Source organism: Dipodomys merriami, unplaced genomic scaffold, assembly GCF_024711535.1.
Source record: "Dipodomys merriami isolate MVZ:Mamm:240054 unplaced genomic scaffold, mDipMer1.0.p SCAF_41, whole genome shotgun sequence".
Taxonomy (NCBI): Eukaryota; Metazoa; Chordata; class Mammalia; order Rodentia; family Heteromyidae; genus Dipodomys; species Dipodomys merriami.
Genome location: NW_027205715.1, coordinates 12,423,348 through 12,438,172, shown reverse-complemented (window position 1 = coordinate 12,438,172; position 14,825 = coordinate 12,423,348). Strand labels below are relative to the sequence as shown.

The 14,825-nt window shown below is 44.1% G+C and overlaps 1 protein-coding gene across 2 annotated transcripts in view; it reads left to right on the top strand.

The window, feature by feature from the left end:
* Nucleotides 1–293: 293 nt before the first annotated feature.
* The window catches only part of LOC138807055 (telomeric repeat-binding factor 2-like), a 32,626-nt gene continuing 18,094 nt past the window's right edge, over nt 294–14,825 (top strand). For both annotated transcript variants that reach the window (XM_069992636.1, XM_069992635.1), the window contains exons 1-3: nt 294–681; nt 769–864; nt 2,417–2,547. In XM_069992636.1, the coding sequence (XP_069848737.1) occupies nt 294–681; nt 769–864; nt 2,417–2,547 (615 nt within the window). The remainder of the gene's footprint in view (nt 682–768; nt 865–2,416; nt 2,548–14,825) is intronic.

Here is a 14,825-nt window from a genome sequence, read left to right as displayed (position 1 = left end):
CTCAAAATGTCTAATAATCTACACGTTATTTTCTATTTTTCAATATTATTTTTTTCAATGTTTTTAACTTGTCCCGCGTGTCCAGTAGAGAATTCTGTAAACTCAAAGCAGAACTACTGGGTGATCAGTGACTTTTCAGCATCCCAGGGTAGTGCGGACTACAAGTTCCAGAACGCACCGCGGCGAGCAGTTCAGGAACTACGGCGTCCGAGGAGGACTCCCCCGTCCCCCAACCACCCTCACGTCTTTTCGCTCCCAGAAGCCCGCGGGCGGCTTGGAGCGCTGCCCGTATCATGGCCGCGGGAGCCGGGACGGCGGGCCCTGCTTCCGGCCCGGGCGTCGTGCGTGACCCAGCGGCGTCACAGCCGAGGAAGCGGCCCGGACGGGAGGGCGGGGACGGCGGGGAGGGCGTGCGGCGGTCGGATGCAATGGCGGGAGGAGGCGGGAACAGTGACCGCAGCGGGCGGGCGGCGGGCCGGCGGGCGTCCCGGAGCGGCGGGCGGGCTCGGCGGGGGCGCCACGAGTCGGGGCTGGGGGCCGCGGCCGAGCGAGGCGCGGGGGACGCCCGGCTGGAGGAGGCGGTCAACCGCTGGGTGCTCAAGTTCTACTTCCACGAGGCGCTGCGGGCCTTTCGGGGTAGCCGATACGGGGACTTCCGACAGATCCGGGACATCATGCAGGGTGAGGGCCGGGCCGGGCCCGGGCGAGGAGGCGGGGGTCTTGGGGCCTTGCGGGGGTCGCCGAGCCAACCATGTCTTTCTTTCCCAGCTTTGCTTGTCAGGCCCTTGGGGAAGGAGCATGCCGTGTCCCGGTTGCTGCGTGTTATGCAGTGTCTGTCGCGCATTGAAGAAGGGGAGAATTTAGGTATGGCTGTTCTCGCGGTTTTGTTTTGTTGCTGGTGGTGGTTTTTCTCCCGAGCTTACTTGAGTAGGGTTTTGTTGTTTTACAAACTTAGATCCGGGACTGAAGGATGGATTCTTTGTTAAAATAAGTACGCTCTTGTCATCACGGGGATCTCTTATATTCTAAAATGGGTTATTTGGTTTCTTGTTTTGTCCAGTTCCGGTTGAGTTGGATTTTTTTTTTTAAAGCTTTGCTGTATTTCTTTATATGTGTGTGTCCCACCTGTTAATTGCTCACTTCACTTTATTATTGTCCAAAGCTAGTTACCTGAATGTGAATACATCCCCAACCCCACCCCCTTGTAGAGTGCTTTTTAGAGTACGAACACGTTGTTTTATTTATTTATTTATTTATTTACTGAACTGAATTTGACTGAGGCTTAACAGATGATCTTGTTTCTGGTCACACGTATCAGAGGAAGATAGATGCCTTTACTCTGAATCTGAGGGGCAAATGCAGGTGTGGAAAAATAATCTGTCTTAAGCTGGGTGCTGATGGTTTACACCTGTAATCCTAGCTATTCAGGAGGCTGAGATCTGAGCATCGAAATTCAGAGCCAGCCTGAGCAGGAAAGTTGCCAATTAACCACCAGAAAACTGGAAGTGGCACTGTGGCTCAAGTGGTAGAGCACTTGCTTTGAGCTGAAGACCTCAGGGACAGCACTTAGGCCCAGAGTTCAGAAGGGGGGAGGGAGAAGAGGGGAAATATATATATATATATATATATGCATATATGTATGTATATATATATACATATACACATATACATATATAATTATATATATAATTTATTTTTTTGTCAGCCCTGGGGCCTGAACTCTGGGTCTGGGCGCTGTCCCTCCCCTCAGCTCTTCAGCTTAAGGCTAGCACTCTACTGCTTGAGCCACAGCACCACTTCCAGCTTTTTCTGCTTATGTGGTGCTGAGGAATTGAACCCAGGGCCTTATGCATGCGAGGCAAGCACTCTACCACCGAGCCACCATGCCATCTTGAAGTATTAAAAGCGCTGGTTGTTGGTGGCTCACACCTGTAATCCTAGTCACTCAGGATCTTAGGATCTAGTTTGAAGCCAGCTTGAGCAGAAAAATCCTAAAGACTCTACAAGTAACCACCAAAATGACAAACTGGAGGTGAGGCTCAAGTGGTAGAGCACCAGTGAGCAAAAGTTCTGAGTTCTGATTGGTAACTACAGGCCAGGAGTTCAAAACCCTGGTAAACAGAGAGAGTGTTAAAAGCTGACCACTTTAAATTCACTAATTTGAATTTAGACCCTTACTATATATGTAACATTGTAGCAAGTACATCTCCAAATAACTGGATCTTACTATCTTTGCATGTTCCTTTCCCATAAATAATGTGTATATATAAATGTGCATATACATATGTGTGTGTATATATATATATACATATAGGGATATATATATATATATGTATACATATATCTCGCTATATATGGGCATAACTTTTCCTCTCTGTAGAAAAGAGCTTAAAGTGAAAACTCTGCTTTGTCCTAGACTGTTCCTTTGATATGGAGGCTGAGCTCACACCATTGGAATCAGCTATCAATGTGCTGGAGATGATTAAAACGGAGTTTACATTGACAGACGGAGTAGTGGAATCCAGTAGAAAACTGGTCAAGGAGGCTGTAAGGCTCTATTTTCCTTTCTTTTCCTATTCTTTGTTTTTACCCTTTTAACAGAAGTCAGGGTCCGGGGTCTGAGGACACAGTGCTTAATCTTTTCATGTGATCTGGAGACAGGAGTGGTGAAAAAACAAGCAAGCTTGTGCAAGTGGCGTCATCTCTCCATGCCTCCCCTTCACCACCAAGGCCTTTTGTTTCTTCTTTTTTAAATTTAAGTGGCCTTCCTCCTGGCTCTAGCAGGAAAGGATGCTGTACATGGGAAGTAGATTGGTAATGAAGGCTGACAGTTCAGGAGTTCTATAAAAGGGCCACAGTATCTTTGGTCTAGGGTTTGGTCACCTTTGTCTAATAAATCAAAGGGAGTGCTCGCGGCCTTGGGAAATGTGAGGCAAACTGAGCTCTTTCATGCACTTGTCTGCAGATAGAGAGGCTTAGAGAGCATTCCTTTTGAGCAGACTACAATCTGCTAGGATAATGAGCCAGCTAGGAATGAAGGAATGGCAAGGCTGTATTCTTGGAAGTCAAGGAAAAAAGCTAATGAAGTATTTAAGAATTTGAAACTGTCCCTGTATCATGGCTCAGGTGGCATCAAGTCGTAGAACTTAAGTTTTATTTCAAACATAGAAGTGGCTGTGGGAAACAATCATGAAATGTTTTTTTCTTCTTCAGTGACCAAGGCATGCAAAAGTGGGGGTTGAAGAACAACTCAGTATTTTCTTGGTAGGGGAATGTAAGGAACCTGGGAGAAAAGAGCACCTCTTAAAAGGCTGGGATCTTAGAACGGGAGGGGAAAGTGAAAGGAGAAAGCCTTGCTTACTTCAAGTGTCCTGCTAGAAACAGCTAGTGTGCCTGCATACAGATACTTTATCTAGTGAAAGAACGTGAGCAAGAACTTCTTTCATACTTGAAAGAATGCTTAAGTACTGATTCATTTTCAAAAAGGAATAAATCCTCATTTGATTTTAGTATAGTTTAGTATAGCTTAGTATAGTAAAGTTTGGTTTGTCATCTGACTCCTCTCCTGGAAGAGTCTTTGTGGATGGATACATAAAGTCTCTCTGTCTTTTTAAAAATTTGGTTTATTTATTTTGTTTATTTTTGTGACACAGTCTCACTGCATAACCCAGTTTGACCCTGAACCTGAGATCTTCTTGTCTCAGCCTCTTGAGTACTGGGATTATAGGTGTGAGCCACATTCCTAGATTTCTTGTTAGGAGTACAATCTGCCAGCAAAATCTGAACACCCTTAAATAGTCAGCTACATTCTTACCTTGACTGCTTTATGCTCTTCCTACCCCGAACTAGGTTCTAGATACCTTGTTATACTTACTCTCTTGCTGTTAGTACAGTGTACCAAGTTACTCCAAGACTTAGTAGTTTAAAACAATAGTAACTTTAAGTTTGCAAAGGTCAGGATCTTGGTAGTGGTTTAGCTGAGTGGTTCTAGCCCAGGGTTTCCCATAAGGCTATCGTGAAGCCGGCAGCTAGAATTGCAGTCATGCCCTAGGATGTGGCTCAGTGATCAGGCACATCCTAGTGAAAGAAGTCCTGAACTCAATCCCTAGCAAAAAAAATAAAATAAAAAGCCCTGGACTGATCCCAGCAAAAAAATTAAAAGAAGTAAAGGAATTGCAGACATGCCGGACACTGGTGGCTCACACCTGTAATCCTGGCTACTCAGAAGACTGAGATCTGAGTATTATAGTTCAAAGCTAGCCCAGACAAAAGACTTTTTGGGGAGGAGGAGAGGCATGGGGACAGTCCTGGGCTTGAACTCTGGGCCAGGGTACTGTCCCTGAGCTGCTTTTTGTTCAAAGCTAGCACTATACTACTTGAAAAACAGCGTCACTTCTGGCTTTTTCTGTTTGTGATACTGAGGAATCTGAACCCAGGGCTTTATGCATGCTAGGCAAGCACTCTTCCACTAAGCCACATTCCCAGTCCCACATGAGACTCTTATCTCCAATTAACCACCAGAAGACCACAAGTGGAGCTGTGGCTCAAAGTGGTAGAGTGCTAGCCTTGAGCAGAAAAAGCTTAGGGTCAGCTCTCAGGCCCTAACTTGAAGCCCCATGATAGACAAAAAAAAAAAAAAGAATTGCAGTCACTACAGGACTCAGCTGAGGCCAGGTTTGACAGTGCATGCCTTCCAGCACTTGGGAGATACAGGCTGAAGGATTTTGAATTTCAGGCTAGCCCTCAAATTAGACCCTGCTTTTTTGGGGGGGAGGGGTCTGGTCATGGGGCCTGAACTCTGGGCCTGGGCACTGTCCCTCAGCTCTTCAGCTCAAGGCTAGCACTCTACCACTTGACCCACTGCGCCACTTCCAGTTTTTTTTTTTTTTTTTTGCTTATGTGGTGCTGGAATCGAACCCAGGGCCTCAGGCATGCAAGGCAAGCGCTCTACCACTGAGCCACCTTCCCAGCCCTAGACCCTGCTTTAAAAAAAAAAAAAAGCTGGGGCTAAAGTATTTCTTTTGCACTTAAATGGTTGCTAGGACTCAGGCAGTCTAACCAATGCTGGTGCAGTGTATGAATGGGAGTGTTGGAGCCATAGTTATCTTGTATCTTAATTATTAAATGATACGTGTTGTTTGTCTTCAGTTTCTGAAGCTTCTCATTTAGAGTCCTGGTCTGTTAATGATCATTTTGGGGAAAATATCATGGGGTACCTAGGCTCAGTAAGGCTTTTGGGGGCTGGGAAAGTGGCTCAGTGGTAGAGTGCTTGCCTTGCATGCATGAGGCTCTGGATTCGAATCCTTGGTACCTCATAAGAAGAAAAAGTTGGAAGTGGTGCTGTGGCTCAAGTGGTAGAGCTCTAGCCTTGAGCTAAAGAGCTGAAGAGCCCAGAGTTCAAGCCCCATGACTAACCAAAAATAAATAAAATGGAGTAAATAAGGCTTTTTGATGCATTTAAGCAAATCACACAATAAGCAAATGTGTGTGTGTGTGTGTTTTAATTTTTATTTTTTTGTCAGTTGTGGGGCTTGAACTTGGCCTGGGCGCTGTCCCTGAGCTCTTCAGCTCAAGACAAGCACTCTATCACTTGAGCCACAACACCATTTCCAGTTTTCTCGTGATTAATTGGAGATAATAGGTTTGTGGTAAATCATATTTCTCATTGCCAAGTACAGTTTTTAACCACCAGTTTCAGTTAAGAATGTCTTTGCTCAAGAAGTAAAAATTCACTCATTACAATAAATATAAACCCCTACGTAAACATATTTTCAGGATTTGGGTGATGAAACAGGGTTTACTTGAAGCATTTCTTTCTGCTGCACACCAAAACATGCTGTCCATCTTTAGAAAAAGGACTTGTGTGGTTGAGTTGCCCACAGAGCTACTAATTTTTTTTTTTTTTTTTTTTTAGGGAACACTGTTTTGACCAAAAAAAAACAACTGACAAACTGGTTTGCTCAGACATGTGTGATTGGCAGCCATTTTCCTAAGAATGGAGCAAAGTGAATCTGTTCATTAAAACAGTTGACAGTGTTGATTACAAATGGCAAAATTCAGGCTTTTAAATTAGAATTAGACTTTTGGAAGATTTAGAGTCCTGGGACTTACAGTTCTCCAATCCTTAGATTGTTCTAAAGATAGTTAAGACTTTGAAGTTTTGGGATATCTACGTAAATCAGTGGACCAACGTTTTCCAAGAACTCGGTGTATGGTGTTAGAAACGGATTCAGGAATGAGAGATCCTTTTAAAGTACAAGATAGATGGATTTTTATTTATTTATTTTTTATTGGTCATGGGGCCTGAACTCTGGGCCTAGGCGCTATCCTTGAGCTCTTCAGCTCAAGGCCAGCATTCTACCTCTGGAGCCACAGCACCACTTCTGGCTTTTTTGCTTAAGTAGTACTGAGAAATCAAACCTAGGGCTTCATGCATGCAAGGCAAGGGCTCTACCACTGAGCCACCTTCCCAGCCCCAGACAGATGGATTTGCATGCAATTGATTATGAAAAGTTTGCTTGCTAAAGTTTGGTGTACAGTCATGGCGTAGCCACAGTACAGGTCTGTAATTTCAATGCTTGGGAAGTAGGGCAGGGAGATTGTGGGTTCCAATCTATCCTGGACTACATAGTGAGACCCTGTGTCAAAAAACCAAATGAGTAGATAAATATATTTCTTCCAACTTCTTGTTTGTATAAAGCTGAATTTTAAAGTTCTCCCTCAACAGATTTAATGCAGTAACAGTTACTAGAATACAGCCATCTATGTTGAACCAGATATTATAATAGAGAATTATAAGAGTGGAAAACAGTGTTACCCTTCCATGAAACTTCTAAGAAAGTGTAGTGACTTTTTTTCATGATGATATTGGTTATATTAATATATAATGAGTTTGTCTTTTAATGAATTATATTTTTCTTTTTTTTTCTTTTTGTCTTTCATGGGGCCTGAACACTGGGCCTGGGCGCTGTTCCTCAGCTCTTCAGCTTTAGACTAGCGCTCTACCACTTGAGCCTCAGCCCCACTTCCAGCTTTTTCTGCTTATGTGGTGCTGAGGAATCGAACCCAGGGCCTCATGCATGCAAGGCAAGCACTCTACCACTGAGCCACCTTCCCAGCCCCATGAATTACATTTTTCTTGGTTGTATATTTCTTTTATGCAACTCACATAAACAATAGCTCTTTGAAGTCCTCATTAACATTTAAGAATAGTAGAAAAGGCTGGGGTGCTGGTAGCTCACACCTGTAATCCTAGCTGCTCAGGAGGCTGAGATCTGAAGATCACGGTTCAAAGCCAGCCCGGGCAGGAAAGTCCATGAGACTCTTTATCTATAATTAACCACCAGAAAATCTGAAGTGTCACTGTAGTTCAAAGTGCTACCCTTGAGCACAAAGAGCTTAGGGACAGATCCTAGGTTCTGAGTTCAAGCCCCACAACTGACCAAAAAAAAGTAGAAGTTCTTTTTGGGGAGTGGGGTGGGATGTGGGTGCTATCTTAGTTCATGAACTCAGGGCCAGGTCAGTGTTCTTGACCTTTTTGCTCAAGGCTAGTGCTCTACCACTTGAGCCACATTTCTACCTTTTTTTTTTTTTTTTTTGGTCCGGTCATGGGGCCTGAACTCTGGGCCTGGGCGCTGTCCCTCAGCTCTTCAGCTCAAGGCTAGTGCTCTACCACTTAAGCCACAGCACCACTCCCGGATTTTTTTCTTTTTGCTTATGTGGTGCTGAGGAATCGAACCCAGGGCCTCATGCATGCAAGGCAAGCACTCTACCACTGAGCCACCTTCCCAGCCCCACATTTCTACTTTTGGGTTTTGGTGGTTAATTGGAGTTACATACTTTCCTGCCTGGGTTGGCTTTGAACCACAATCCTTAGATCTCAGCCTCCTGAATAGCTAGGATTATGGACACGAGCCAAAAGCTGCGTGGCTTTTTCTCTCTCTCTTTTTTTTTTCTTCTTTTTTTGCCAGTCTTGGGGCTTGAACTCAGAGCCTGGGCACTGTCCTTGAGCTTCTTTTTGCTCAAGGCTAGTGCTCTGCCATTTGAAACGCAGCACCACTTCCTGCTTTTTCTGATTATGTGGTACTGAGGAATCGAACCCAGGTCTTCATGCATGCTAGGCAAGCACTCTATCACTAAGCCACATTCCCAGCCCTCTTCTGATTTCTTCTGATAAGTAATTAGACATTCCAGATAATTTGCCTTTCTTTTTTCTGTTTAGCCAGAAACTCTTAGGAGTCTTAGGAGCTGAGTTTTACCAGTTTCAGAAGCCAAGGTTGACAGTCCTTTCATCATCTCAGTTAAATAAATCTTTCGAGTAAACATTGGGTTCTATACTTACTTCCTAGTCATCTATACAAGACCTCCTGTTTTGTTTTGTTTTGTTGTGAGGCAGGTAGTCAAATGCTTTGCTCAGTGGCTGGCACTCTACCCACTGAGCCAAGCCTCCATATGAGGCCTCCTACTAACTGGAAGGCAGATTGTACCTTCACATTTTCTTTAGTAGCTTAGGAATTGCTCTGTTAGCTCTCTCTTTATCTCAGCATGGTTTTTCGAAGAACATAGCAAAGGTAGGCATTTCTGTCTCTTAATTGCAATAACAAGCCATAGGAAAGCAAACACTGATAGGTATGTGGAAGATGCTACTTAATAGAAGCTCTACATTCTTCAGATCAGAATTGAGGCCAATCTGAGCTACATAAAGAAATTCTGTCTATACAATAATGGTAACAAGAGACAAACTCTCTTTCCATAAAGAACTCTAATTCTTGAAACAGAAAGCACAGTCAAGACCTTTTAAACATTTCTGTTCTCCAGAGAGCCATGTTTCTTTTTCATCTGCTTCTTTATAGTTCCTTCATTTCGGGAAGTTTTGTTTAGTTCACTCATAATGTGTTTCTTCTAACATGAACCTATTTAATCTCTTGTGAAAAATCAGAGCTTGCAGTTTAAGTTAACCAGATACCATTGATAGGGCTGATGCTCCATAGGACAAAGGAAATTATACTTATTTCTGAGAATTGCCAAGTGAAAAAGCACTTGTTCATCCGTTCAAAACGAATGTTTTCCTACAGGAAATTAATATATAATTTAAAATGTTAAGTTTATAATAAAATATTGCAGTTTTTAACTTCAATTTTGAAAAGATTCACATTTCCTTTCTTATTTCAGAAATTAAATATAGGAAGACCTGTTTCAGTTCTGGGGGAGGTAGAGCAAACACTTTCCATTTCTGTTAATACAACTAAAAGTCTTAAAGAGAATGCTGGGAGTAGTGAAGATTTTGAAATGTAAATGCCATTGGGCAGGTTGGCAAGAACAGAATTTGAAGTTTTGCCAAACTAGTGTTGACTAGCTTATCTTTTCCCCCCTTCTGTGTGTCTTGCGCTCTGGCTCTGGCAGCCAGAACCCTGGAAGTACACTCCACGTGAGAACACAACCCCAAGAGCAGCTCTCTGTCTGAGGGACCCTTCCAATGGTCAGAGGTGGTGGGAGAAATCCATTTGTTCTTTTTCCCTTCTGCCCTGGTGCCTAGGCAAATTACGACCGTGCTTCATGGGCTGCGGCACTGACAGTGGCACCCAGAGCTGAGGAAGGGAACCTTTCCTGTCACCAGGGAAAGCTGGATTCCACAGAATTTAGAACAGATTCCATTTTTTGTTTTTTGTTTTTGTTTTTGTCGGTCGTGGGTCCTGAACTCTGGGCCTGGGCACTGTCCCTCAGCTCTTCAGTTCAAGGCTAGCACTCTACCACTTGAGCCACAGCACCACTTCTGGCTTTTTCTCCTTATGTGGTGCTGAGGAATTGAACCCAGGGCCTCGTGCGTGCAAGGCAAGCATTCTACCACTGAGCCACCTTCCTAGCCTCGTGTTTTTTTGTTTTTTACCCGTCTCCAACCTGCTGATTGGCCCTGGATGCAGATGCATTAGTGTGTGGCAAAGTGGACAAACCGAGCCTCCAGGACCATAAGCCTGATGCTTGAAAATCAGTTGGTATAATCTGCCATATTCTTCTATCAGTTGATGTAGAGAAAACATTTTTTTTTTTTTTTTTTTGCGGGGGGGGGGGGGGTCCGGTCATGGGGCCTGAACTCTGGGCCTGGGCGCTGTCCCTCAGCTCTTCAGCTCAAGGCTAGTGCTCTACCACTTGAGCCACAGCGCCACTTCTGGCTTTTTTTTTTTCTTATGTGGTGCTGAGGATTCGAACCCAGGGCCTCATGCATGCAAGGCAAGCGCTCTACCACGGAGCCACCTTCCCAGCCATAGAGAAAACATTTAACAAGGCGCAGTATTAATATAAGATCTTTAAAGTATCCAAGAAAAATTAAGGGCTTGACTCAAGGAAAATAGAGCACTAGCCTAGCAAGTATGAGACTCTGAGTGGGGTCTTTAGTACTGCCAGAAAATAACAGCAGCAACAAAAGCAGCAAGCCAGAAATAGAGATGCCCTTAACCTGATAAATGATATTTACAAAACACCCAAAGCTGACATGTTTAATAGTCAGAACCAGACACCTGAAATAAGGCAGGGAATGTCCATTCTCACCACTTATCTTTAGTATCCTACTAGAAGGCCTAGACTTCAAAGCAACAACAACAAAAAAAGCGTATTCCTAACCAAGCACTGGTCACTCATGCCTGTCATCCTAGCTACTCAGGAGGCTGAGATCTGAGAACGGTGGTTCAAAGCCTACCCAACCAAGTAAGTCCATGAGACTCTTTATCTCAAGCACTCGCCTTGAGCAAAAGAGTTCAGGAACAATGCCCAGGCCCTGAGTTTAAGCTCCAGGACTGGCACCAAAAGAAAGCATGTTACAGCAGGGAGCTGGTGGCTTATACCTGTAATCCTAGCTACTCAGGACTGAGGATCATGGTTCAAAGCCAGCAGGAAAGTCTGTGTGACTCTTACCTCCAATTAACTGCCAGAAAACTGGAAGTGGAGCTCTAGAGCCTAGCCTTGAGCAAAAAAGCTCAGTGACAGTGCCCAAGCCCTGAATTCAAGCCCCATAACCAACAATAACAAAAAGTATCAACTGGAAAGGAAGGAATAAAAGTTATCTCCATTTGTAGTTAACAGAAGCCCCATGGAATACAGAAAAAGCTCCTATAATAATTGTTAGCAGTTGTAGGTCAACAGAGATGTCAGTCGTATCTGTATGATAGCAGTGAAATATGAAGCGGAATTAAAAGTGTCCTTTATAATAATTGAAAACAAAGCCCTACAAACCTTTGATAAAAGTCTAGTAAGACATGCAGAATCTGCCGTGTGGAAATAAAATGCTGATGAAAGAAATGAAGATCTAGTTGAAAGATAAACCATGTTCCAGGGTTAGAGGACTTAATAAAGTGGAGATGTCAGTTCTCTTGAAGTGATCTTAGAGTAAATAGGACTCCATTCACAATCTTGGCAAAGTTTTCTATAGATAGAGACTAGCTGACTTGAAAATGCATATGAAATGGACGAAATTACTATCCAAAGCAATTTTGTAAGAAAAAGTTGGACGACTCATGCTACCCAATTTCAAGAACTGCTGTAAAGATAGAAGATTCCAGAATCACACACATACAAAAGAGTCACTGAATTTTAGTTAGGGCTGGGAAGGTGGCTCAGTGGTAGAGTGCTTGCCTCCCATGCATGAGGCCCTGGGTTCCATTCCTCAGCACCACATAAGCAGAAAAAGCCAGAAGTAGTGCTGTGGCTCAAGTGGTAGAGCGCTAGCCTTGAGCTGAAGAGCTGAGGGACAGCGCCCAGACCCAGAGTTCAAGCCCCACGATCGACCAAAAACAAAGAATTTGAAGTCAGTAGGAAAAGATATCCACAAAAACAAGTTTCCAACAAGTGTTGAAATAATGGAATATGCAGAAATCAGTCAACTTTGTAATTATAATAAAAAGTTAAAGATATTATAAATGTAATGCCGGGCGCTGGTGGCTCACGCCTGTAATCCTAGCTACTCAGGAGGCTGAGATCTGAGGATCGCGGTTCAAAGCCAGCCCGGGCAGGAGAGACCGTGAGACTCTTATCTCCAATAAACAACCAGAAAACCGGAAGTGGCGCTGTAGCTCAAGTGGTAGAGCGCTCGCCTTAAGCTGAAGAGCTGAGGGACAGCGCCCAGGCCCGGAGTTCAAGCCCCATGACCGACAAAAAAAAATAAAAATAAAAATAAATAAATGTAAAAACCATAGTGTTTTAGAAGAAAACATGAACATCTTCGTGCTCTAGGAAAAAGTTCAAAGAATACCAAAAACAATGGGGAAAATTTGCATACATACTAGGCTTCAAAATAAAGCTTTTGCTCTGAGGGAAACACTAAAAAGAAGGAAAAGACAGCTACAGGATGAAAGAAACATTTGCAGAGCTGATAAAAGACATCCACAATATATAAACTCTTAGGAAAAAGCTCTCCTGTATCCAGAATGTATAAAGAACTCAAAGCAAGCCGGGCGCTGGTGGCTCACGCCTGTAATCCTAGCTACTCAGGAGGCTAAGATCTGAGGATCGTGGTTCAAAGCCAGCCCGGGCAGGAGAGACCGTGAGACTCCTATCTCCAATAAAACCACCAGAAAACCGGAAGTGGTGCTGTAGCTCAAGTGGTAGAGCGCTCGCCTTGAGCTGAAGAGCTGAGGGACAGCGCCCAGGCCCAGAGTTCAAGCCCCACGACCGACAAAAAAAAAAAAAAAAAAAAAAAAACTCAGCAAATCTATTCAAATCTTTTTTTGTTATTTTTTAATGGGCAAAAGGGTCATCAAAAAAATACAGAAAGGTCAGGTGCTAGTGGCTCACATCTATAATCCTAGCTACGCAGGAGACAGAGTTATGAGGATTGGGGTTCAAAGCCCAGGCAGGAAAGTCTGTGAAACTGTAACCACCAGAAAAGCCAGAAGTGGCGCTATGGTTCAAGTGGTAGAGCTTGAGCCTTCAGCTGAAGAGCTCAGGACAGCACCCGGGCCTAGAGTTCAAGCCCCATGACCAACCAAAAAATATATATATATATTGAGAGAGAGAGCGAGCGTGCTAAGCACTAGTGGCTCATGCCTATAATCCTGGCTGCTCAAGAGGCTGAGATTTGTGGTTCACAGCCAGCTCAGGCAGGAAAGTTCAAGAGACTCTTATCTCCACTTAACCACCAGAGAACTGGAGGTGAAGATATGGCTCAAAGTGGTAGAGTGCTAGCCTCGAGTGAAAAAATCTCAAGGACAGCACCTAGGCCCTAGTTAAACCCCACAGCTGAGAGAGAGGACAAAAAGAAAAAACATGGCTGGGAATGTGGCTTAATGGTAGAGTGCTTGGCTAGCATGCATGAAGCCCTGGGTTCAATTCCTTAGCATCCAATACACAGAAAAAGCCAGAAGTGGCATTGTGGTAGAGTGCTATCCTTGAGCAAAAGAAGCTCAGGGAACTGCTCAGGTCCTGAGTTCAAGCCCCAGGACTGGCCAAAAAAAAAGCACATGAAAAGATAACCTCATTTACACAGCTATTGAGGAAGTAGCCATTAAAACCATACATCAGGGCTGGGAAGGTGGCTCAGTGGTAGAGTGCCTTACATGCATGAGGCCCTGGGTTCAATTCCATAGCACCACATAAGCAGAAAAAGCTGGAAGTAGTTCTGTGGCTCAAGTGGTAGAGCATTAGCCTTGAACTGAAGAGCTGAGGGACAGTACCCAGGCCCAGAGTTCAGGCTCCATGACCAACAGCCTGAAAGAACTGAAGGTAGAGTGCTTGCTTAGCAAGCACAGACTTCAAAGTCAACCTCGAGACCCACCAAAATGGTGTAGATATTCCTGGGGATGTAGAGCGAGCTGCTGTAGCTCAGTGCCTGGGGTCTTCAGACCTCAGCCTCACTTGGTGCTCTTTTTTTTTTGTTGGAGACCAAGAGTTGAACTCGGTGGCTGATGCTTTACCATCTGAGCCACAACTCCAACCCCAAGAGTTGGTTATTTTCTTCTTCACTTACGACTTTTTTTTTTTGTTCCTGAACTTGGTCTGGGCGCTGTATCTAAGCCCTTCAGCTGAAGGCTAGCATTCTACCACTTGAGCCACAGCGCCACTTCTGGCTTTTTCTCCTTATGTGGTGCTGAGGAATCGAACCCAGGGCCTCATGCATGGGAGGCAAGCACTCTACCCCTGAGCCATCTTCCCAGCCTGGCTTATTTTTTAACAAGGTCTTTTCCAAAGGTCTGTTTCTTGTTTTCTTTCTTACTATGTAGCCCAGGCTCACCTAGGTGCTCCTTTTGAACTCTTCTTGATCCTCTTGCCTCAGCCCTCCCAGACACCTATCCTTTTTGGTCTTTGTTTTTTGTTTCCTGCAGTGTTAGTGATTGAACCTAAGGCCTTGCAAATACTAGAAAATGCTGTAATACTGAGCTCCCTCCCCATTCAAAGGTCTGTCTATGCTTGTCTTTGAGACAAAATTTAAGGTAGCTACATTACATTTATACAACTCCCAGTACCCTTCATTAATTAGCTTACATTAGTTATACAGGGGAATTTCGTTGCCTTTCTACATGTTTTGAATGTGTTCCCATCTCCTGTCTCGTTTTTTTTTTTTTTTTAATGTTCACAATATTGGGTGTTTTTGTTTTTTGTTTTTGCCGGTTGTGGGGCCTGAACTCTGGGCCTGGGAGCTGTCCCTCAGCTCTTCAGCTCAAGGCTAGCTAGCCCTCTACCACTTGAGCCACAGCACCCCTTCCAGCTTTTTCTGCTTATGTGGTGCTGAGGAATCGAACCCAGGGCCTCATGCATACAAGCCAAGTACTCTACCACAGAGCCACCTTCTCAGCCCTAATGTTGACAATATTAAAGTTTCCTTTTCAAGGCCATGTGCT